Below are 24925 nucleotides of genomic sequence, written 5' to 3'. Positions count from 1 at the left end.
CTGCCACCACAATGCTTCACTGTGGGGATGGTATTCTCGGGGTGATGAGAGGTGTTGGGTTTGCGCCAGACATAGCATTTTCCTTGATGGCCAGAAAGCTCAGTTTTAGTCTCATCTGACCAGAGTACCTTCTTCCATATGTTTGGGGAGTCTCCCACATGCCTTTTGGCAAACACCAAATGTGTTTGCTTCTTTTTTTCTTTAAGCAATGGCTTTTTTTCTGGCCAGTCTTCCGTAAAGCCCAGCTCTGTGGAGTGTACGGCTTAAAGTGGTCCTATGGATAGATACTCCAATCTCTGCTGTGGAGCTTTGCAGCTCCTTCAGGGTTATCTTTGGTCCCTTTGTTACCTCTCTGATTAAAGCCCTCCTTGCCTGGTCTGTGAGTTTTGGTGGGTGGCCCTCTCTTGGCAGGTTTGTTTTTGTGCCATATTCTTTCCGTTTTTTAATAATGCATTTAATGGTGCTCTGTGGGATGTTCAAAGTTTCAGATATTTTTTTATAACCCAACCCTGATCTGTACTTCGCCAAAACTTTGTCCCTGACCTGTTTGGAGAGCTCCTTGGTCTTCATGGTGCCGCTTGCTTAGTGGTGTTGCAGACTCTAGGGCCTTTCAGAACAGGTGTATATATATACTGAGATCATGTGACAGATCATGATGGACTTTATTTAAACAGGTGGACTTTATTTAAATAATTATGTGACTTCTGAAGGTAATTGGCACCAGATCGTATTTAGGGACTTCATAGCAAAGGGGCTGAATACATATGCACGCACCACTTTTCCGTTTTTTAATTTTTTGAAATAAGTTATTTTTTTCATTTCACTTCACCAATTTGGACTATTTTGTGTATGTCTAATACTTGAAATCCAAATAAAAATGTATTTAGATTAAAGGTTGTAATGCAACAATATAGGAAAAACGCCAAGGGGGATGAATACCTTCGCAAGGCACTGTACTTATATTGAAACTGGAATCATTAATGGTAAAACAGCCACGTCCGTTTACAATATTATAACCTAACGTGTCAGGCGTAACAGAAACGCCTGAGCGGAGTTCCCAAATCTGGTTTTCAGCAGAAAAGGAAGTTAGGTTGAAATATCTGTATGCCTGAAAACCAGAACATCCCATTGTTGGCAACTCCTCTAAGGCTCGCAATATTACAACAACAAAGATGTTACTGTAAACAACCAACACTGTTTTTTCCCCCCCCACAGACATCCTCGCACCCACGATAGAAGAGCACAATATGTACTGTAATTGTATTTTTCATGCTCCTCAGCTCTGCAACAAAACAATAACTGGTGGGGTGGCCAGTGGCGCTGTTTCCCCCTACTGTGGATTCCATTTTCTATTTGTACTGCCAATCTCTCTAATGAAGAGAGGGATTGCCGAGTGCAGGGTTTGGCAAACTGCGGCCTGTGGGCCAGATTCAATGGGAGGTTTGAGTAAAATACAAAAAATATATTTTGAGAGGGGTGATGATTAATTTGGGTCAAAATAAACACACTTGAAAGTCTAAAATGAGATAGAAAGTATGTAGAAATGATAATGGATTTATATATTTCAAAATAACCGCAAATAGATTTTGACAAACAAATCATACCAAAACAATATGTGCGGCCCTCCATTGAATTTTAAAATCTCGGTCTGGCCCTTGAGCAAAAAGGTTTGCCCACCCCTGGCCTAGTGTATATAATGTGAGTCTAATATGAAATATTACACATTTACATATAGCCTCATCCATGATACAGGACAGAGTCTGATATAACCACATATCATATAAAAAAAAGCCAATGACTCATCCATGATACAGGACAGAGTCTGAGGAAGCCCCAGCCAGCAGCAACCCAGTCACAGGCGTAAATCATTAATAGGTGCATCCTAAATGGCACTCTATTTGTTATATTTGATTTGATTTTTTAAAATTTCCCTATATATAGTGCACTATGTTTGACCAGGGCCCTACTTTTGACCAGGGCCCATAGGGCTCTGGTCAAAATAGTGGACTCTGTCGCCGGAAATAGGTTGCCATTTGGGACGCATCTCTAATTATCAGCCCAGTCAGAGCAGAGGCCACAAGCAGCCCTACATGTGTTTTTTTGAGGGGGCACTGATGATTCCCCATATCTATTATATATTTTTATATTAATTATGAATTGTGTGTAAAATGTACAAATGTATTACAATATAAGGACGCTGTGTTCTGCCCTCTCAGTTTCAATGGGCCTGACGCCTCTGAGTCCAATCAATCCAGACAAGTCACATATTTCAGCCAAACTCCACATTCATTAACACAGTGAGCAATCCACCTCTTTTACGCCCCACTCTCATCACAGGCACCAGCTAGTGAATCACACAGCTATGACTTTTAACTGGCGCCAGGTCTAAGGTATGACTTATCGACATTGCAGGTAACATAATTTCCCTTGCTTTCTTCATTTTGCTGGGGAAATGCATTCTGAATTGATACTGTAAGTGTAACATTTTAAATAGAATGGGGGGGGGGGGGGTATGGGGGGGTTAGGCACCACCTAAAATGTCCCAAAATGATCTCAGCTTGGTAAATGGATTTGATGTGTTGTATTTTATCTCTTATCCTCAAACAACCTTTCATATGTTTATTTCATTTACAAACTTGACTGAAAGCCCAAATTCGTTGTGTTGTTTGGTGTGATCAACTGCCAAACTAATGTCACCCCAGGACATGATGTTACTGGGAAAGAAATCAACAAAGTGTTAAAACATAACAAATAAACCAAACAATATGAGCCAAATAGATATATTATAATTAAAATATGGTATTGTATAGATATGCCTGTGTATGTTGATAATTGTTTTAAATAATTTAATAATAAGATAATTGTTTTAAGGTTAACAGTGGGCCATTTACAGAGTATAAACCTTAGTTAATATGTAGCCTAAATATACTAGACTCAAGGACATCAAGAACAGAACGAATGGGAATCCAAACAAATCGTTATATGACCGGGTTATATGGTTGGTGAGTCTCTCTCTCTCTCTCTCTCTCTCTCTCTCCTCTCTCTCTCTCTCTCTCTCTCTCTCTCTCCTTCTCTCCTCTCTCTCTCTCTCTCTCTCTCTATCTCTCTCTCTCTCTCTCTCTCTCTCTCTCTCTCTCTCTCTCTCCTCTCTCTCTCTCTCTCTCTCTCTCTCTCTCCTCTCTCTCTCTCTCTCTCTCTCTCTCTCTCTCTCTCTCTCTCTCTCTCTCTCTCTCTCTCTCTCTCTCTCTCTCTCTCTCTCCTCTCTCTCTCTCTCTCTCTCTCTCTCTCTCTCTCTCTCTCTCTCTCTCCTCTCTCTCTCTCTCTCTCTCTCTCCTCTCTCTCTCTCCTCTCTCTCTCTCTCTCCTCTCTCTCTCTCTCTCTCTCTCTCTCTCTCTCTCTCTCTCTCTCTCTCCTCTCTCTCTCTCTCTCTCTCTCTCTCTCTCTCTCTCTCTCTCTCTCTCTCTCTCTCTCTCTCTCTCTCTCTCTCTCTCTCTCTCTCTCTCTCTCTCTCTCTCTCTCTCTCTCTCTCTCTCTCTCTCTCTCTCTCTCTCTCTCTCTCTCTCTCTCTCTACACACTCACTTAGTACTGCAGATGTGCTACACAAACCAAGACAGACGACAGACAGACAGACTGCGAGACAGACAGACAGACCAGACAGACAGACTGCGAGACAGACAGACCAGACAGAGAGACAGACAGACAGACTGCGAGACAGACAGACACCCCCGCACAGTTTCCGTGAAATGCCCAATTGGAGTCTGGGTGACGTATCATCGTCATTAGGTAGTGTTGTGACGTTGTGTGGCTCGAGCAGTAGTGGTTTCTAACTGTAGCTTGTTGATGGTCGGTAGAACCGAATGAAGAGAAGCCGAAACGACCTCATTCAGGCAAGTCTTTTTAAACGGGTTTCTGTACGTTTTTAGCTTGATTGTAAATATGTAATTTATCACGTTTTCATTTTTGATTATTTGACGTTTTTTTTTCCCGAAATGGAGCTATGATTTGAGGCTTTAACAAGCGGTCGCTAGTAAAGGTTAGCTAGCCTAGGCTAGCTGGCTTTGGCTTCACACAGCGTTGCGGTTGGATGTGTATTCAGTGGCCATGCTAAGCTAACTTCAATCCCCGTTTGCCCAACTGGCTTCAATATACATTTTTTTTGTAGTTAAAGTTGAGCGAAAACAATGTTAATTCGAGTTATCGAATTGGTTTTGTGTTTTCTCTTACACAGTCCTCATATGTTGCCGTAATTACCCCCTCAACATTTAATTAACCCATACTATTCGCTATTGTATCAGTTTTATATTCCGAAATACTTATTTGTTGTGGTTCGTTGGTGTAAAATACACCACAGCCTTGGCTTTACCTTGCTAGCACATTTTGTTTTTTTGTATTCAGACGTGTTGGCTAAATGTGTCGCTAACGTTAGCGAAGCCCGGAATGTTGTTCTACGTTCAGCTAGCTAACGACGTTAACGTTAGTTGGTAATTAATTGTAGGTCGGTGTTAGACAGTCTCGTAGCAGACAGCAGCCTAGCCAGTAAATGTCATTATCAGTGCTGTCTGCATACCAGTGCCATGACCGTGGCGAGCCAGAGGAGGGGAAGTGCAGTTTGTAGACGAGGGAGAGAGAGAGAAAGGGAGTTTGGAGAGGAAAGGAATGAATGGAGATGTACGCGTTGTCCTTGCTAGCTACGAAGGGGATACTGTGTGAGATGGAGAAAAAAAACAGGGTAAGGGACCCTCGAATCTCAACGTCCATTTTTTTTTTTTTTTCAGGAGAAAATTGACATATTTTGAATATTAATATTAACAACCCTGTTAAAAAAAAATAACTATACAACTATGTTATTTGTATTGCTTGGAAACATTTCCGTTTTGGTTGGTAGTCAACGCGTGAATGAATCAAGGGGGATGAAGCTCGCCTTGAACCTGTTCTCCATTGCATTGGTGAAGCATTCGGTATTATTGCGTTTAATTATGACGCGGAGCCATACTAGAGAATGGGATTTTTAACAATAATAACTACGACCACCTGGTCTGCAGCCCCGCGTTTTGTACCCCGATAGTTGCTTCCTTTGGTGGAAAGATCTGTACATACTGTAGTTACTGCGTGGATGTCAGTCAGTGGTGCGGCTGGTAGAATGCTGTACTGTCGTCAGCACACGGCTACTGAATATGCGCCGTTAAAGACATTCGACTGCCTAAATGCAGTATTTATATATTTTTGCCCTATATGTTTGTCTTTGAGTCATATATATTTTTTTTTACATGGATGAGATTGGTCACACAAGCACTCAATGTGATTGTGGCTAGTTATATGGGAGGCTGCTTGTCATGTTGTCGCCGAATGTTGACTGTTTCCACTGAAATGCTGTAGATATATTTTCCAAATGTTGGATTACAGTAGTTAACAGTGTACTGTATTTACTGTTAATACAACAGTCGTTTAGGTATACACTGTTTTATTATAGTCGGAGTTGTGCGCTTTAAATGCAGCTAGGTTCTGCGGTGTAGGGAAAACACCATGTTCCACATCCATTGAATGTCACACTGCGTTTCAGTAACGTAACGCATTGACCCTTCACTAAGCCCCGCCTCAGATTTTTCTGTATGCATTCTCAGTGATCCAGCTGATAGCAACAGTCCCTCTAGTCTGACACATTGGACAAGTTCAAGTTTAAACCGCATAAAAAGCCAGCAAATGAGGGCTACGGCAATAACTAAGTTTTCATAAAAAAAGTATTTAAATGTCTTGAGTAATTTTAACAGGGAAAATTGTTCCTAGGCTGTACCAGGTGTGAACTTTTTGTGACAGTATTTAGTGACCGAGAGGGCCAGAGAGACAAGCTATATACTTGTTGTTTGTTGTCTTGCTACCTGGTTGGTTTAACTTGACAAAACTAGCACTTTCTGTTGGCAATGGAATGGTGATTTTACTGCCATTGGGTGAAAACTTGGGATGTGAATTGCCCCATGGGGTTCAATGAAAAGGGCTGAATGGGGAGATGTTTGGGTGGTGAGGTATGGGTATGCTAATTGCCTTTTGGCCCCCAATTGGTCTGTTGAGCCACTCAACCCTCAAACAGGATAGCCCCCACCCCAGAAAATACACCTTAAATATATACATTTTTTTTGCAACCCCCCCCCCCCAAACATTTTAATTTCCTAATCGGTTGTAATTAGTCTATCAAATAAAATGTTTTTCGTCACATGCTTTGTAAACAACATGTGTAGTCTAACAGTGAAAAGCTTACTTACGGACTTTCCCAACAATGCAGAGATAAAAGTAAAACGCCTATTAATTAAATACACCATGAGTAAAGAAACTTGGCTATATACACGGGCTACCAGTACCCAGTTGATGTGCTGGGGTACAAGATAATTGAAGTAGATATGTACATCCAGGTAGGGGTAAAGTGACAAGGCAACAGGATAGATAATAAACAGTAGCAGCAGTGCATGTGATGAGTCAAAAAGGGTCAATGCAGATTGTTCTGTCTGCTACCAGATAGCTTCTCGGACTGTCTATGACTTGCATGGCTGGAGTCTTTGACAATTCCTTTTACACATGGAATACATTTTAATATAGTTAGTTTTACCGACAGGGGGTGGAAATAAAGTCCCCCCCCTCGTTTCCTCTCTTGGTTTGTGTTAACTCCTGAACCTTTCCCATCCCCTACAGGAAGCAGAAAGAGACTTAGACGCAACGATCTGAACAGAAACACTGCAGTCTCCACCATGTACCTTTCTGAACACCAGCAGATGTGGAACATTTGAAAAGATACTAACAAACCTACATAGACTACTCAACGGGGGACGAATAGATCCAACGAAGGTGGTCGTGGAAAGACTCATCCGTAGCTCTAACTCTGACATGGCCAGTACTCAGACGAGTCTGAAAACCCCATTCAAAGACCTGACCTCGTTCAAGGGCAACATGAAGCAGCTGTACCGTGAGAGAATAGAAGACGTGCCCATTAAGAAGAGGCTGATGGCTGAGATGAACCTGAAGCGCCGAAGCCTGGACCCTCTGCCCCCCTTGCCCTGGACCCCCAAGGTAAAGAGGGAGGCTGGGGAGGAGCAGACCCAGGACCGGGAGGTGGATCCAGGCATGACTAGATCAATAGAGATGGACAGTAGGGGGGAGTTCCAGGTATGTGGAGCGAAAGCTTTAGACCTGAGCCCCGGTCTGAAACACACGCTGGCAGCCTTCACTCTCAGCAGCGCGCGCTCTCTGGGGGGCCCAGCAGCCTTCTCAGCCCGCTCTGGCCACGAAGCATCCTCCTCCCCCGGCCCTGATTCCTATCCTGGCATGGCACCTCTACCCTCCCCTCCTGTGCTGGGAGGTATACCCCTGCTGGTGCCCAGTGACAGCTCCACGGAACTCAGCCACTCCCTTCTCGAGGGAGAATCCATCTCGTGCTTTGCCGTCGGCGGGGAGAAGCGCCTCTGCCTCCCCCAGGTGCTGAACTCGGTTCTCCGCCACTTCTCCTTGCAGCAGATCAATTCGGTGTGCGACGAGCTCTATGTGTACTGCTCGCGCTGCGACGGGGAACAGCTCCACATACTCAAGGTGCTGGGTATTTTACCCTTCAATGCTCCGTCCTGCGGCCTCATCACCTTAACTGACGCCCAACGCCTCTGCAATGCCTTGCTCCGCCCGGGGGCTGTCCTCCCCTCCGAACCCATCACTAAGCTACCCGGCCAGGAGCTCCTCAAGGAGACGGAGGCCAGCTTCCAGGTGGAGCACCAGTGTCTGGGGAAATGCCAGGGTCTGTTCGTTCCCCAATTCTACGCCAAGCCGGAGTCGCCCTGTATTCAGTGCGTGGAATGCCAGCTGCTCTTCTCTCCGCAGAAGTTTGTGATGCACTCTCACAAGTCGCCGGACAAGAGGACCTGTCACTGGGGCTTTGACTCGGCCAAATGGCCGTGCTACCTGCAGCTGGGGAGGAAGTACCTGGGAACGGCAGAGGAGACGCATCTCAAACAGCTGTTGGAGGACATGAAGGACAAGTTCCACTACAACCGAACCAGCGACAAAGTAAGTAAGAATGACTTCTTATTGTGTTTCTGAACAGATAAGTTTGCCTTAGACTATTAGTGTGGTTGCACTGTCGTTGGTAGAGTCTAGAGAAACCAGCCCTTGCTGTGTGTAAGACGATACATAGGGGACAGGTGACATTCCTCCTGCTGCCTGTATGGTGAGTTTTCATTGAAGATTTTACCCTATTGTGTTTTACCCAAAATACTCAGACTTTTCTGTTTCCATCTATGCGGACCAACCCCTCATGTCCTATTGGGCCATGGCTCTGGCGGATCTGCTCTGACCTTGGGCCGAACTTGGGCCCTGGGTACTTTTCAGCTGGAATGGCAGATAGCCTAGCGGTTAAGAGTGTTGGGCCAGTAACCGAAAGGTCGCTGGTTTGAAATCCCCGAGCAGACTAGGTGAAAAATCGGGTCTGTGCTCTTGAGCATGGCACGTAACCCTAATTGCTCCTGTAAATCGCTTTGGATAAGAGTGTCTGCTAAATGACATACATGTAAATTTACATAACAAGGGCTAACTGAACTTAAGCACTTTCTCACAAAGCACCTGCTTCGAAATCAAATCAAGTTATATTGGTCAAACACACACATTTAGCATGTGCTGTTTGATTGTGCTCACCCCAAGCCTTTAGTGACACATTCCTGGTGGAAACACAACACAAGCGCTGACATCTACATGGAAACACAACAACACAAGCGCTGACATCTACATGGAAACACAACAACACTAGCGCTGACATCTACATGGAAACACAACAACACTAGCGCTGACATCTACATGGAAACACAACAACACTAGCGCTGACATCTACATGGAAACACAACAACACTAGCGCTGACATCTACATGGAAACACAACAACACTAGCGCTGACATCTACATGGAAACACAACAACACTAGCGCTGACATCTACATGGAAACACAACAACACTAGCGCTGACATCTACATGGAAACACAACAACACAAGCGCTGACATCTACATGGAAACACTGGCAACCCACTAATGTGGGGGGTAAGTCGAGATGGTGTAGTAGATCAGAGCGGGGGCGGACAGGCTAACTGCTGACCAGCTGGTCTCTCCCGCTCTGGGTCACTGCAGTGTGTGTGTGTGTGTGTGTGTGTGTGTGTGTGTGTGTGTGTGAGACACAAAGGGGAAGAGTATCATTTGTCCTTTGGGTCAGCTGGAGGTCACTAGAACCATCACTAGACAATAGGCAAGAGCACTGACTGGTGTAGTGGACTCTCCCTCGCTCACTCAGACCTCTGGGCAAGATATTGGGGACAGTTTAGATTCATTACATTCACCCCTCCCCTATTTAAATGACCTTTTAAGCATTCCAAAGTTATTTTTAACTCATTCAATTTGTTGATGGTTTTAAAATACAATTTAAATGGAGAATCTTAATTGAATGCCTTAGTCAAGTTCTAGGCTGAAGATGTGTCTGGGAAACTGGCCTTTGATCTTTATTCGTACCACTGGAGTGTACAGTAACTGGCAACCCAAGCCCATACATGGGCGAATGCCCAAGTTGCATCACCTTCACCACCAGTGCTTTTCACTGAAGACCAGAACCAAACAGGATTCTACAGAGCAGAGTTATAAAAAAATATATATTTAAATGTTTTTTTTCTTTGTCATTGTGAAAAAAAACCATTTAAAATGGACAGTGGGAGAGAGCAGGGCAGCAGGACCCATTAAAAAGGCTGACTCCAGCTGAAAACAAAGCTCTAGATGGTTTCTCCTCTGTTGACTGGTTCATCTCTATGTCTCATGACAGGACCTCTCTTCTTGATCAAACTGGACTATTAGGGTACGTCACAAATAGTACCCTATTTTCTATATAGCGCACTACTTTATAGGGCTCTGGTAAAACAAATTATGTACTATATAGGGAATAGGGTCTAGTTTGGGACGTAGGCTTAGTTTTTTGCCTTGTCGATTTAATGATGGCTCACTAAGGGAGAGTTGACTAGTTAGATGACCCTGATTTTAACTGGTGTTTTCCAGGTAGGCTGATTTGAATTCAATGCAGCCTGGCAGGTTATGGGTTAAACGAGACTATGGACTCCAAGCGTTTTTATAGTGTATTTCTAGTGTGTGTGCTGTGCAGGTGTGAGAACACTGCTTGCTGTACAGTCATTTGGCACTCCCTGTCTGCTGTGTTTGTCTGGCAGAAAGAGAGGGAGGGAGAGGGGCCCAGCCTCTCCCGTATGTTTCAATTTGTGTGTGAGTGTGCCGGAAATACCGTCTGGTGTCTAGTCTAGCGCCCAAACCACATTCCTCCCTCCTTCCCCTCCCTCTCGCACTTTGGCTTGGTCCACTGTGTTCGTCTGAGAGACTCATCTCTTTCATACGAAGATGTTTTTCCGTCAACTTGACCATACCACCAACTTTTTCCTCCCTTTTCTTTCTATCTAAAAGGTATTGCCGGTATCAAAGCCAACACTTTTTTCTTTTTCTTCCCCCTGCCCAACGACCTGGTAATCATTTCGGTAAAGTTCTGCCTACAGCTTAGTATGAAACATAGCCTTAATGCTGAGGCGGCATTGGCACACGCTGCCCTCTTAAACTCTTAATGGTTGCTAGGCAGTGCCAGTTAACCATCTTCCTGCCAATTGTAGACTTTGTGAGACATATCACTTCTGTCTCTTCACATAACCCACCACTAAGCATGCATTGTTTTCTTAATCACAACTGGATGGATCCATTTTTTAAGAATTACTGTGGGAATAAATATCACTGATATGAAGAAAATATTGGAATAAAGTAAGCTAATTTGAAGGTATGTATCAAATTGTTTCTTACTGAAACTCCTAAGGTCATCCACTCGTATGTAATAAATTTGAAGCAATAGCCTATACCCGCGTGTGGTCAACTAGATGATCATTTCAGCACCGTTTTCATTTGGACAGCGCCATCGGTCTGCTTAAGAAAAGTGTTGGGACTAGTCTTGATAAATCAATCTATATCAGACTTTTTTTATTTAATTTTTTTCACCGAATATCCGTTAGCATATTTTTAAAATAATTGTATTTATTTCACCTTTATTTAACCAAGTAGGCCAGTTGAGAACAAGTTCTCATTTACAACTGCGACCTGGCCAAGATAAAGCAAAGAAGTGTGACAAAAACAACACCGAGTTGCACATGGGATAAACAAACGTACAGTCAATAACACAATAGAAAAATCTGTATACAGTGTGTGCAAAATGAAGTAAGGAGGTAAGGTAATAAATGGGCCAATAGTGGCAAAGTAATTACAATTTATCAATTTACACTGCAGTGATGGATGTGCAAGTAGAAAATACTGGTGTGCAAAAGAGCAGAAAAACAAATATGGGGATGAGGTAGGTAGTTGGTTGGCTGGGCTATTTACAGATGGGCTGTGTACAGGTACAGTGATCGGTAAGCATCAGCTGTCAGAGCAGCTTAAAGTTAGAGGGAGATATAAGACTCCAGCTTCAGTGATTATTTTTTTTTGCAATTCGTTCCAGTCATTGGCAGCAAAGAACTGGAAGGAAAGGCGGCCAAAGCAGGTGTTGGCTTTGGGGATGACCAGTGAAATATACCTGCTGGAGCGCGTGCTACGGGTGGTTGTTGCTCTGGTGACCAGTGAGCTGAGATAAGGTGGGGCTTTACCTAGCAAAGACTTATTGATGACCTGGAGCCAGTGAGTTTGGCAACAATATGTAGCGAGGGCCAGCCAACGTGAGCATACAGGTCGCAGTGGTGGGTAGTATATGGCGCTTTGTTGACAAAACGGAGGGCACTGTGGTAGACTACATCCAATTTGCTGAGTAGAGTGTTGGAGGCTATTTTTGTAAATGACATCGCCAAAGTCAAGGATTGGTAGGATAGTCAGTTTTATGAGGGTAAGTTTAGCAGCATGAGTGAAGGAGGCTTTGTTGCGAAATAGGAAGCCAATTCTAGATATAATTTTGGATTGGAGATGCTTAATGTGAGTCTGGAAGGAGAGTTTACAGTCTAACCAGACACCTAAGTATTTGTAGTTGTCCACATATTCTAGGTCAGAACCGTCCAGATTAGTGGGCGGGCGGGCGCGGGCAGCGATCGGTTGACGAGCATGCATTTAGTTTTACTAGCATTTAAGAGCATAGAAAGAAGGGCCAGATGTATATAGAATGGTGTCCTCTGCGTAGAGGTGGATCAGAGAATCACCAGCAGCAAGAGCGACATCATTGATATATATACAGAGAAAAGAGTTGGCCCTAGAGTTAAACCCTGTGGCTCCCCTAAAGAGACTGCCAGAGGTCCGGACAACAAGCCATCCGATTTGACACACTGAACTCTTATCTGAGAAATAGTTTGTGAACCAGGCGAGGCATTGGCTACGGTTAGGCTTGGGAAATGTCAGCTGAGGTGATTTGATTTTTAAATATATATTTTTATTTCACCTTTTATTTAACTAGGTAGGCTAGTTGAGAACAAGTTCTCATCTACAACTGCGACCTAGCCAAGATAAAGCAATGTTCATGATCGTTGTGTCTAGTTGGTTCCTTTTATTAGAACATGTTGCCATGTTACGTAGTTTAACAAGTGGGTTATTTTGCTCTTCACTTAAAGGCCTACTCTCAACCAAAAGCCTGTAACTTCGCTGACTTGTCTCAATGTGATTTTTGTTTGTTTCACTGAATAGGTTATTTGGTTAATTTAGTTTCTGGCTGGGTAGATAAGTCTGGGGGGGTGGTATAGCTCATCTAATATATTTGCTCATCAAGGTCTGTTCAGAAACATTTAGCATGCAATAATGTAACCTAAATCAAGTGTAGACTATTATTATTTTCTTGGTCGCGTAAAGGCAACTCCAAAAGCCCACTGAGGTTGTGAAATATGAACACGAGACTTGCATGCTTTTGAAAATAGGATTGCAATTATTTTGTATCAGTATCAAGATGAAAATGCACTCAATGTAAGAAACACTACGCCTGCTCCCTATCAAAGTGCAGTGAGTGTAGGAAAGAGATGCATTGTGTGTCAAAAAACCATAGGCTTGGGCTCTGTTTCAAAATAACTTTTTATTTGACAGCAGTTCCACACGTTCCCGTGACACAAGTTCTGTGGGAAAAATATTCTTTGTATTTTATTCTGTTATATTCTTACTATAAAATATACTAAGCGGCCAGTTTATTAGATACACCCATCAAGTACCAGGTCGGATCCCCTTTTGCATCCAGAACAGCCTGAATTCTTCGGGACATGGAAACATGAATCAATTCAAGGGACCAAACGTGTGCCAGGAAAACATTCCCCACCATTACACCACCAGCCTGTACCGTTGACACCAGGCAGGATGTGGTCATGGACTCCCCACCATTACACCACCAGCCTGTACCGTTGACACCAGGCAGAATGTGGTCATGGACTCGTGTTGCTTACGCCAAATCCTGACTCTGCCATCAGCATGACGCAACAGGAACCGGGATTCGTCGGACTGGGCAATGTTGTTCCACTCCTGAATTGTCCATTGGTGGTGTTTGCGTGCCCACTGGAGCCGCTTCTTAGCTGATAGGAGTGGAACCCTGTAGTCGTCTGCTGCAAAGAGCCAATCCGTGACAAGGACCGACAAGTTGTGTGTTCCAAGATAGAATTCTGAACACCAATGTTGTACTGAGCCGTTATTTGCCTGTTTGTGGCCCGCCTGTTACCTTGCATGATTCTTGCCATTCTCCTTCGACCTCTGTCATCAACGAGCTGTTTTCGCCCACAGGACTGCCGCTGACTGGATAGTTTGTTTGTCGGACCAATGGAGTTATTTTTTTAATGGGGTTTATTCAATGGATTTATTAAAATAGATGCCCACCCACATCTGCAAACTACTACTACCAGTCGTACCCGGCAAGCCGGAATGCACACGGGAGGTATAATACATGTATACAGGCCAGAATGTGGTAAAAATGGGCTTGTTTTATAAGGGGGTCATAAACACAGCCCAATATTTTTTTTACAGGCAAAATACCATGAATCCTATCAGACGGACAGACCTGGGGGCCACTCACTCAGACACATCTCCACTGCAGAGCAGACTAATACACACCTTCAGCAGGACACTTGATACACCTTAAGGTGTGTGAGACCCTACTGTCTCTGTGTAATGAGCTGCAAATAACTGGAGGTTAGTGACACATCCCTGTGTGTCTCACTCATCAGAGGCCCTCATGTGTGTGACAGATACAGTTTCAGGTGAAGGTTCTTGTTTGCCCTCTGCTTGGGGGGACTGTTCTGTATTTTTTTCTCTAACTGTCTTGGTTGGTTGAACTTGTTTTTCTAGCTTTGTCTGTCTTCTGATTTGGTGGAATTTTAATGTTGACTACTTTACAACGTCTGTACTACACTGTGTGTTGTGGTTCACGGTCCGTTGTAACATGAACCTGGGCCGTTCTGAAAGGGCACAGAGCAGATTCCTGTAAAGTTTCTGTTGTAGAGGAAGCAGGTGACTGTCTGCTCGAGGGTGACGTTATCGCTCCCCCCCCCCACCCCCACCCACTAGAACGGACATGGGAGTGTGTGAAAAGTCTCCCTGCACTGGGATTCCCTTCCAATATCTAACCCTCCCCTCGTGTGTGAGTGAGTGAGAGAGAGAGAAGTGGACAGACTGTAGGGCTGGTCCCTAGCTGCTAGCATTCATCCTCCAGACTGGGACTACCTCACAAATGGCACCCTATTTCCTATACAGTGCACAACTTTAGACCGAGAGCTCCACAGAGCCCTGGTCAAAAGTAGTGCACTTTAGGGAATATGGTGCAATTTTGGGAAACAACCCAGCCACCTGCTGATCTACCACGTTGACTGACTCACTGTTTCCACATCCTGCTGGAAGTTGGATAGCTAGAGGGGGGAGAGACTAAATTGTAGGGTTGCGCTATATCCAGATTTCCATACCTTCATTCCATGCCTGTGCCATCCTGGGATATACATTATTACCGCTAGTGCACAGAAGGGGCAAAAATTTTCCCCCCCCAAACGTAACGCATTTCCACTGCTCCAGAGTCCAATGGCGACTAGCTTTACACCGCTCCAGCCGACGCTTGGCTTTGCGCATGGTGATCTTAGGCTTGTGTGCGGCTGCTCAGCCATGGAAACCCATTTTCATGAAGCTCCCGACAAACAGTTCTTGTCCTGATGTTACTTCCAGAGGCAGTTTGGAACTCTGAGTGTGGCAACCGAGGAGAGATTTTTACATGCTACGTGCTTTAGCACTCGGCAGCCCCATTCTGTGAGCTTGTGTGGCCTAACACTTTGTGGCTGAGACGTTGTTGCTCCTAGACAATTCCACTTCACAATAACAGCACTTACAGTTGCGCGTGGCAGCTCTAGCAGGGCAGATATTAGACAAACTGACTTGTTAGAACAGTAGCATCCTATGACGGTGCCACGTTGAAAGTCGGTGAGCTCTTCTGTAAGGCCATTCTATTGCCAGTGTTTGTCTATGGAGATTGCATGGCTGTGTGCTAAAAAAAAAAATGATACACCTGTCAGCGACAGGTGTGTCTGAAATAGCCAAATCCACTAATTTGTATGGGAGTCCACATACAAAAGTATTTCTCACACACTCCGGACTCCGACCATTGCTCATTCTAATATTTCTTGATTCCATTATTTTACTTTTAGATTTGTGTAGTGTTGGATATTACTGCGCTGTTGGAGCTAGGAACACAAGTATTTCGCTACACCCGCAACATCTGCTAAACGTGTGTGACCAATAACATTTAACCGCTGTTTTGGGAAACTAGTACCGTTAAGCTTCATAATAAAAAAATTACCTGATGGGCAAAATGATGAACGCAATATGCTTTATTACATAGTGCACAAGTTGACTGCAGTATTTATTTAAAAAGTACTAATATTCAAAGCGTAAAGTCCCTTACCAAAATGCTAACAAGTATTAAGGAATCCTGATAGACAACACTAACCTAAATGCTAACGACCGCATTGCGAACGTTTTGTACAGTTTCTGACCTAAAGTATGTATACAAGTAACTCAAACCCTACTCAGTTTTCTGCACGCACAAAACTAATATTAGCTGGCAAGGTTCTTGATCCAGGAGGGGATTCTGCTGTTACCAGGCAAATGCTTGATTTTAGAATAAGCTAACCACTTAGCTAGATGGCTAACTAGCTAATACATTAGCAAACCAAATGCACAACAGCAGAGTGTTCAGAACATTTTTAGACAGTTATCTTATAACTATTAAGTAAATATCTAGCTGGTAGTTGTGAATTGCAAACTGTAATTAGATCACCTGGCGCATGCTGCACTACTGTGCTTGACACAAGGCTCCGGTCTCTTGTCGTTGTTAGCTTGTAAACAAACACCACGTGACTGTGGACTACCTACCATAAGTTACATAATGTGACCGATAAAATGAACGCAATGTTCTCTATCTCAACGTATTGCACAAGTTGACTAGGTTTTGACACTATTGGGAAAAACAGTCCCCTGACTTTTTCCAAATACTACGTTATACCGCCCAAGCCTACTCAATTGCGTACTTCTCACGTCCCCTCTCCTCAACCCCTCCCCTCTGACCTCCTCCAATGGGGTTTTGAGAAGGTGAGGACCTAGAAAGAACTTCAGGAAGTTTGTTTTCCCCAACGGCTGCTGTTTCCATATCCTTATTGGAGTGTTGAGGAGTCAAGGCCCTTAGTCGTGTACCTTCCTATGGAGTGAAGGAGAACATGCCTTCAGAGAGCGAGAGAGAGGCAGAGAGAGCTAAGCTTTGTGTGTGTCTGGAAACCCTTGGACTGGGTTACAATGTGCACATTGACACTGTGTAAACAGTGGCTGGCTGACGAGAAGTAAGGGTTAAACTAACACATTGGTCAGGGTGTGTGTGCCTTTGAGGCTTCTGGAAGTGTGTTTTCCCCAACTGCTGCTGTTTCCATATCCCTATTGGAGTGTTCAGGAGTCAAGGCCCTTGGTCGTATTCAGTAGGTACCAAATGGGGGACAATTGGAGTAGGTAGCCACTTGAACTTATCCAATAAATGCTAATTTTGGCATTTTCGTTTCAGTGTTTTGCTGCAATGAGTTCTACTGAACACAACCCCGGTCTGGTCTCTTCATTGGTCCATTGTGCCTAGTGTAGCCACTAGTGATGCACCGACATGACATTTTTGGCCGATACGATATCCAATATTTTCCTTGCCAATAAACAATGCCGATATTTTACATTTTAGCGGCCTTTTTAACTACTAGAATGCATAAAAGACACACGGACGCAGCGATCTAAGGCACTGCATCTCAGTGCAGAAGGCGTCACTACAGTCCCTGGTTTGAATCCAGGCTGTATCACATCCGCCCGGATTGGGATTCCTATAGGGCGGCGCACAATTGGCCCAGCGTTGTCCGGGGTAGGCCGTCATTGTAAATAAGAATTGTTCTTAACTGACTTCCCTGGTTATATAAAGGTTACACACACACCACACTGACCAAAAGGTTATTTTGTTGCCTTTTATATATATGTCCCCATTATCAGTAAAACAACATCTCAACCTATTTCTTTCACTTACTTGCTGTGCTGTTTTGTTGTTCAGTCGTTTCATTCTCAACCAGGATTTTTATGGAACGCCGTTTGGTTCTTTGCGTGTCAAATAAGCTTGTTGACCAATCAGGACCTGAATATGACTGCACGTCACATAATTTATCACCTTAATATTTATTTTTACATAGTGTAATAACTATCACTCGTATTTCTTATGTCATAACGATTCATCGATACGTAAGCTATGATGCTGGTGAAGTTGTCTAGCGCACCTACAGTGCTGGTCATAAAAAAATAAAAGCTAGCTAGCTCATGGATGCAAACAATGTTCTTCCCATAAAACATAGCAAAACATCTGTTTCAGTGACGATATAGCTCGGTGTCATCTAAAATAACCCTGATTAACCCTGAACCCTGATTTATAAGACAGTTCTTATTTGATTAATGGTGGTCGGACCATCTACAGTTGAAGTCGGAAGTTTACGTTCATCTTAGCCAAATACATTTAAACTCAGTTTTTCACAATTCCTGACATTTAATCCTAGTAAAAATTCCCTGTCTTAGGTCAGTTAGTATCACCACTTTATTTTAAGAATGTGAAATGTGAGAATAATTGGAGCTTTTATTTCTTTCATTACAGTCCCAGTGGGTCAGAAGTTTACGTACACTCGATTAGTATTTGGTAGCATTGCCTTTAAATTGTTTAACTTGGGTCAAACGTTTCTGGTAGCCTTCCACAAGCTTCCCACAATAAGGTGGGTGGATTTTGGCCCATTTCTTCCTGACAGAGCTGGTGTAACTGAGTCAGGTTTGTGGGCCTCAATGCTCGCTCACGCTTTTTCAGTTCTGCCCACACATTTTCTATAGGATTGAGGTCAGGGCTTTGATGGCCACTCCAATACCTTGACATTGTCCTTAAGCCATTTTGCCACAACTTTGGAAGTATGCTTGGGGTCATTGTCTATTTGGAAGACCCATTTGCGACCAAGCTTTAACTTCGACTGATGTCTTGATGTTGCTTCAAAATATCTACATAATTTTCCTTTGTCATGATGCCATCTATTTTGTGAAGTGCACCAGTCCCTCGTGCAGCAAAGCACCCCCACAACATGATGCTGCCAGCCCCGTGCTTCACGGTTGGGATGGTGTTCTTTGGTTTGCAAGCCTCCCCCCCTTTTCCTCCAAACATAACGATGGTCATTATGGCCAAACAGTTATATTTTTGTTTCATCAGACCAGAGGACATTTCTCCAAAAAGTACAATCTTTGTCCCCATGTGCAGTTGCAAACCGTAGTCTGGCTTTTTTTATGGCGGTTTTGGAGAGTGGCTGCTTCCTTGCTGAGCGGCCTTTCAGGTTATGTCGATATAGGACTCGTTTTACTGTGGATATAGATACTTTTGTACCTGTTTCCTCCAGCATCTTTACAAGGTCCTTTGCTGCTGTTCTGGGATTGATTTGCACATTTCGCACGAAAGTGCATTCATCTCTAGGAGACAGAACGCGTCTCCTTCCTAAGCGGTATGACTGCTGCGTTGTCCCATGATGTTTATACTTGCGTACTATTGTTTGTACAGCCGAACGTGGTACCTTCAGGGGTTTTTTGCTCCCAAGGATGAACCAGACTTGTGGAGGTCCACAATTTTTTTCTGAAGTCTTGACTGATTTCTTTAGATTTTCCCATGATGTCAAGCAAAGAGGCACTGAGTTTGAAGGTAGGCCTTGAAATACATCCACAGGTACACCTCCAATTGACTCAAAGGATGTCAATTAGCCTGTCAGAAGCTTCTAAAGCCATGACATTTTCTGGAATTTTCCAAGCTGTTTAAAGGCACAGTTAACTTGGTGTATGTAAACTTCTGACCCGCTGGAATGGTAATATAATAAATTACACGTGAAATAATCTCTGTAAATAATTGTTGGAAAAATGTACTTGTGTCACGCACAAATGAATGTCCTAACCGACTTGCCAAAACTATAGTTTGTTAACCAGACATTTGTTGAGTGGCTGAAAAACGAGTTTTAATGACTCCAACCTAAGTGTATGTAAACTTCCGACTTCAACTGTATGTGATGCTAGCCACAATAAGGATTAGCCACAATAGTGGACTTTGCGGTTAGCCTTCAAAATGAAAGTATGTCATAATTCTACTATTTGTATTCATTTGCATCACTCTCAATGACATACTTTTATTTTGAAGGCAGGCTGCAATTCCACTATTGTGCCTAATCCTTATTGTGGCTAGCTTCACAACACATAACCCGGTCCGGTCGAGCCTCACTAGCCAAATGAAGCTATCTGGCTGCTTATAATATTACCTTTGGGCAACAGGGTTAAATAGCTTGCTAGCTATTTGTTTTCATGAACTGAAGTTCAATTTCAATAAGCAAACAACAAGTGGAAACCTAGCGAAACTTACTCACAAGGATTTCTAAATCATTGCTAAGAATAATGAAAATGACTGCAGATTCTACTGGTCATTGTTTTCAGGCTGGTTGTATTGGTGCTAGCTAGGTACCGAGCTAAAGTTAGCTACCCCAGAAGTTGCGGTCAAACAAATGATGCATTATTACCAACATGGTATTGTAAACACATTGTTCGTGACCTGTGTTTGCTTGTTTGCAGACTTTTTTGTATAGCTTTGACAGTGCTACTGTATCTTTTTTGACACGCAAAGACCCAAACAGCATTCCATAGTATGTATGTCGTGAAGCTAATAGCAGTGACACTTTTACTGTGTAACTCCGGTAGAGCAACATCTGAAAAATAGCGCACTTTGGTAGTGTGTACCGGTGCTCGACCAGTCGGCGAAAGCCAACATCACCCACGACAGAGAACGGTTGATTGTCAAGGGCAATGAATTCCATTATCTTGGCTTAAATGGATTTTGCCTTTTGAGTTGCCTCGCTGATGTTTTGTTACTTTTTCAAATGACTGCTCGATCTACACAGCAGACGTTGTGGGCTAGGTTATGAATACTGTGTTGCACGTGTAGTGCAACATTTTACGTGGCATCATTACGAAATGTGCCTATATAACGTAGGTACGTCAGCTTTGACATCGGTTTTGCACATCGGCGTTAAACTACACATTGGCCGATACCGATGTTGGCATTTTTAGATATGTTTATCGATTAAACATTTAAAAAAAAAAATATATATATATATATATATCTATATATCTTATAGAATTTAAGTAATTTTTATTATTATTTTAAATAATGTGCATCCCTAGTAGCCACTGTGCCTAGCTAGCCTCTCCTGCCTTTACCAAGGTCTCTACACTGATCTTTTTTACAAGGAGCACTTGTGCTTCTAATATGAAAAATGTAGGTGCACAACCTAAAACATTTGAGGTAATAAAGCTAGAATCCTTCATTTTTCTAGGGGCTCTGGTGCTCGTACAATTTTTAAATTCCAAGGTCACACAGCAAAAATATTTAGGTGCATGTGCGAGTAAAATGGTGGCTCTAAAGCCCTGCCTTTACCTAGTAAGTAGCCTAGCCAACCTCTGCTCTCCTCCCTGTAATGTCAATAGGGTGTTAGTTAAACCTGGTTCACACAACACCCGGGGAATGAGTGACCTCCAACATTAGTTTTGGGTCTTAAATTTTGACTTACTCAAACTGACCCAATTATTTTATTTATTTATAATTTTTGGTAATTTGACCCTTTTTTTTTTTTTCTCCAATTTTGTGATATCTAATTGCTATCTTGTCTCATCTCTGGAACTCCCTCCTCTGAAACTTGACCCGTCAATCTGCACATCTTAACACCCGCATACTTATCCCGGAAGCCTGATGACCGAAGTCAGTCTGCAGGCGCCAGGTCCGCCACAAGGAGTCGCTAGAGCGCAATGAGCAAAGTAAAGCCTCCCCTAACCCGGACTGGGAGCCCCGGTCATGGTTCGGACCCCAGGTCTGTAGTGACACCGCAACACTGCGATGCAGTGTCTTAGACCGCTGCGCTACTCGGGAGGTGTAACTGACCATGTTTTTAACTGAAATTTGAACTTGGCCTGTCATATTTATTCACACCAAAGATGAAGAATCAAGTTATCAAATTGTGACCCCGATGTGTCTTTCAACAATGGAATAGTCACGCAATTGTTTTCTCAACAACTTGTACAGCAACGATCTGGTGTTGATAGTGTCAATAGAGACGTTGGTGAGATAACAGACTTATGCTTTAAAATAGGCCGATGACGCTACCAGCATGAAAACACGAAGCAGACCAAACTATTTGATCCTTTAAAAATCCTGCTGTATTTAGAGTTGTGTGCTATGTTTTATATATTTTTATCCATTTTATATTTTGGAAAATAAATACATGGATGACAATTTATTTTTTCTCCAACATTAGGGCTATTTTTCCTGAAGTTACATTCGTTTTGTTTCCTTGCCACGGTACTGTGTTTTGCAATACTGGTATCGTGTCGGCCCTACTATAGAAGATGACGATAACTAAACTGGCAGCTCGTTAGTGTGTGTGTGTGTGTGTGTTTGGTGTCTAAAACAATGAGGTAATGAGCCCGTGAGGATGACGAGTGTTTGAACTTCCCTCTGAGAGACACACACACACACACACACACACAGATAGGGTGGCGTCATCTATGGTGGGAGAGGTTTTGTCACTTCTCTGATTTAAAGGCAGAGATTCTCAGTGCGTGACTCCTTGGCCTGGTTGTGAAATACCTGTTAGTCTGTCTGGGGGGACTCCGTGTCCTAATATACACGCTTTCAGATTATAAAAGGACACTGGCGTGCTTGTTAGGAATGTGTGTGAGGCTGGGAGCATTTACATATAATTTTGTTCTGAGAGCGCAGTGTGTTTGTCCGTGTGTGTGTCGGTAGGGCCTAGACGGCAGCTGCGGTGCAGACAGCTGCTTTTCTGTCTTCCTCTATTTACAGACCAGTGACTTACATTACCACAGACCAGTCTCTCTCCTCAAATTCTTTCTTGTTCTCTCTCCTCGCTCTCTCTCTATCCTCAAACACGTCTCCAGAACTGCTCATGTTCACTAACTTGCTTAACTATCTCCTATATTGTTCTAAGGGTTCTACTCCTATATTCATACGTTCTGCAAGGTTCTAGAATGGATGTTCCCAGACAGTGTGTCTAGAGGCCCCCCCCCCCCACCACCACCACCACAAGTGTTTTTAAACAGTCAATGTCGCCATGGGCCCAATTTAGAAGAGGGTAACAAAATAAGTGTTGCAACGATCCGATAAGGATCTGTCTGGGAGGAGAGGAGGGAAAGGGAGCCTAGAGTATTAATCTAGACAGACAGCTAAGGCTAGGAGTATATTATAAACTGCGTGGTTCGAGCCCTGAATGCTGATTGGCTGACAGCCGTGGTATATCAGACCGTGCACCACGGTTATGACAAAACATTTTTTTACTGCTGTAATTAAGTTTGTAACCAGTTTATAATAGCAATAAGGCACCTCTGGGGTTTGTGGTATATGGCCAATATGCCACGGCTAAATACTGTATCCAGGCACTCTGCTTTGCGTGGTACATAAGAACAGCCCTTAGCCATGGTATATTGGCCATATACCCCACCCCCTCGTGCCTTATTGCTTAATTATAGCCCCCATGGGAAAGGCTGAGCTGCTACAGGGTGAAGGGAGGAGAGGGGGTGGGTCAGTCTAGGATAGCTGGTTTCTGCTGTTGTCTTGGTCAGCCTCTCCCCTTTCTCTTTTTTATTATTATATGTTTTTCTGTCTTTCTCTACATACTGCTCAGACATACAAAACCCTCATGAAATCCCCTCTCCTCCCCCGTGTCACCCCTCCTCCTGGGTGAGACTAACTTTGACCTCACATAACTTCCACTGAACGGAACACTCAGCCTGGAACAACCCACCTATTCAGCCAATCACACCCGAGGGCGGGCCTCCCTCCTCAGTGTGTCTCCTCTCTCGCTCTCTCCCCCCCACTCCCCCCTGGTCTCTCTTTCTCTCCCTCCATCCCTCAAGGCCTGCCTCCCTCTCACTCCCAGCCACTCTCTCTCTCTGCTCTGCCAGTTTTTATTTTATTTTTATTTTTTTGTACATTTATTTTTCTCGAACACTTTCTTTCCCCTCTTCCGTAAAAAACAATCTGTTCATAGCTCTGGACGAGAGTCACTACATTATTTCAAACCATCCCATCTATGGAAAGAATCTTTTAAGAGTTACTAGGGAAATGTGAACTCTACACCGAGCAGTGCTCCTGCCCTGTTTTTCTGTCAGGGGCACGGTCAGGGGAAGGGGCTTATTGTAACTGCAGCTAGCTTACATACACACTCCAGGCAACCGACTGAACACAGACTGCTGTTCCCTTGTCTCACTACCTGACCTCGATAGACGGCGCTGGTTCCAACAACAAAGGAAAGAGGATAACTAGGAGAACATGGAAAATAGGTTATTAGCATGAGACCAGGTCTCTCCCCCAATTTGGCACCTTATTCCCTATGTAGGGAATAAAACCCTATAGAGAATAGGGTGCGATTTGGGATGCAGACCAGAATAATTAGTAGTAAGTAATAAATTGAGTTAACCAATGAAAATATTTAACTGCCCCAATGTCTGGTCTCCCGGAGCAACCAGGGGGCTGTGTGTACTGTAGAGATGTCCTTGTTGGAACTGTGATTTAATGGTAAGATGTAATGGAGTGATGCCCAGACATGCCCAGGCTTTACACACAGACAGTGCTATACACTCACAGACACAGGAACTGTAGTGTATTCAGACCTCTAGACTTTTTTTCTCTTCACATTTTGTTTACGCTACAGCCTTATTCTAAAATGGATTACGTTTTTTCCCCTTCCTCAATCTACACACAATACCCCATAATTGCCAGGTCGCAATTGTAAATGAGAACTTGTTCTCAACTTGCCTACCTGGTTAAATAAAGGTGAAATAAAAAATAAATAAAAATAATGACAAAGCAAGAACAGATTTGTTGAAATTTTTAGCAAATATGTAAATGTGATATTTCAGTTTTTTTGTTTTTAATCAAGGAACGTAACAAAATGTGGAAAAAGGAAACGGGTCTCAATACTTCCCGAATGCACCGTTTAAAAGCAGTGTCATCGCTCTCTCGATTCAAAGATGGGGGGGAAAGACCAGATATGGCATTAAAATAATCCTCTTCTCTTACCACTCAATTAGTGCCTTCACAAAGTATTCATACCTCTTGACTTATTCTGTTTTTCTGTGTAAGTCTCTTAAGAGCTTTGCACGTCTGCATTGTACAATATTGGCATATTATTCGAACTCTGAAGTTGGTTGTTGATCATTGCTAGACAGCCATTTTCAAGTCTTACCATAGGTTTGAAAATCTATTTTAGTCACAACTGTAGGGCACTCAAACATTCAATGTCGATTTGGT

At 43.4% G+C, this 24925-nt stretch overlaps 1 protein-coding gene across 2 annotated transcripts in view; it reads left to right on the top strand.

The window, feature by feature from the left end:
• Window positions 1–4097: 4097 nt before the first annotated feature.
• Window positions 4098–24925, top strand: part of LOC115157517 (ski-like protein) — a 38243-nt gene continuing 17415 nt past the window's right edge. The window contains exons 1-2 of one of the 2 annotated variants that reach the window (XM_029705833.1): window positions 4098–4730; window positions 6683–8041. In XM_029705833.1, coding sequence (XP_029561693.1) covers window positions 6875–8041 — 1167 coding nt within the window. In that variant the 5' untranslated portion in view covers window positions 4098–4730; window positions 6683–6874. The remainder of the gene's footprint in view (window positions 4731–6682; window positions 8042–24925) is intronic. The other variant, XM_029705834.1, reaches the window with a different exon arrangement.

The sequence above is a fragment of the Salmo trutta genome, chromosome 21 (genome assembly GCF_901001165.1).
Source record: "Salmo trutta chromosome 21, fSalTru1.1, whole genome shotgun sequence".
Classification (NCBI taxonomy): Eukaryota; Metazoa; Chordata; class Actinopteri; order Salmoniformes; family Salmonidae; genus Salmo; species Salmo trutta.
Note: the sequence above shows the minus strand (reverse complement) of the source record. Positions and strands in the feature narration are given on the sequence as shown.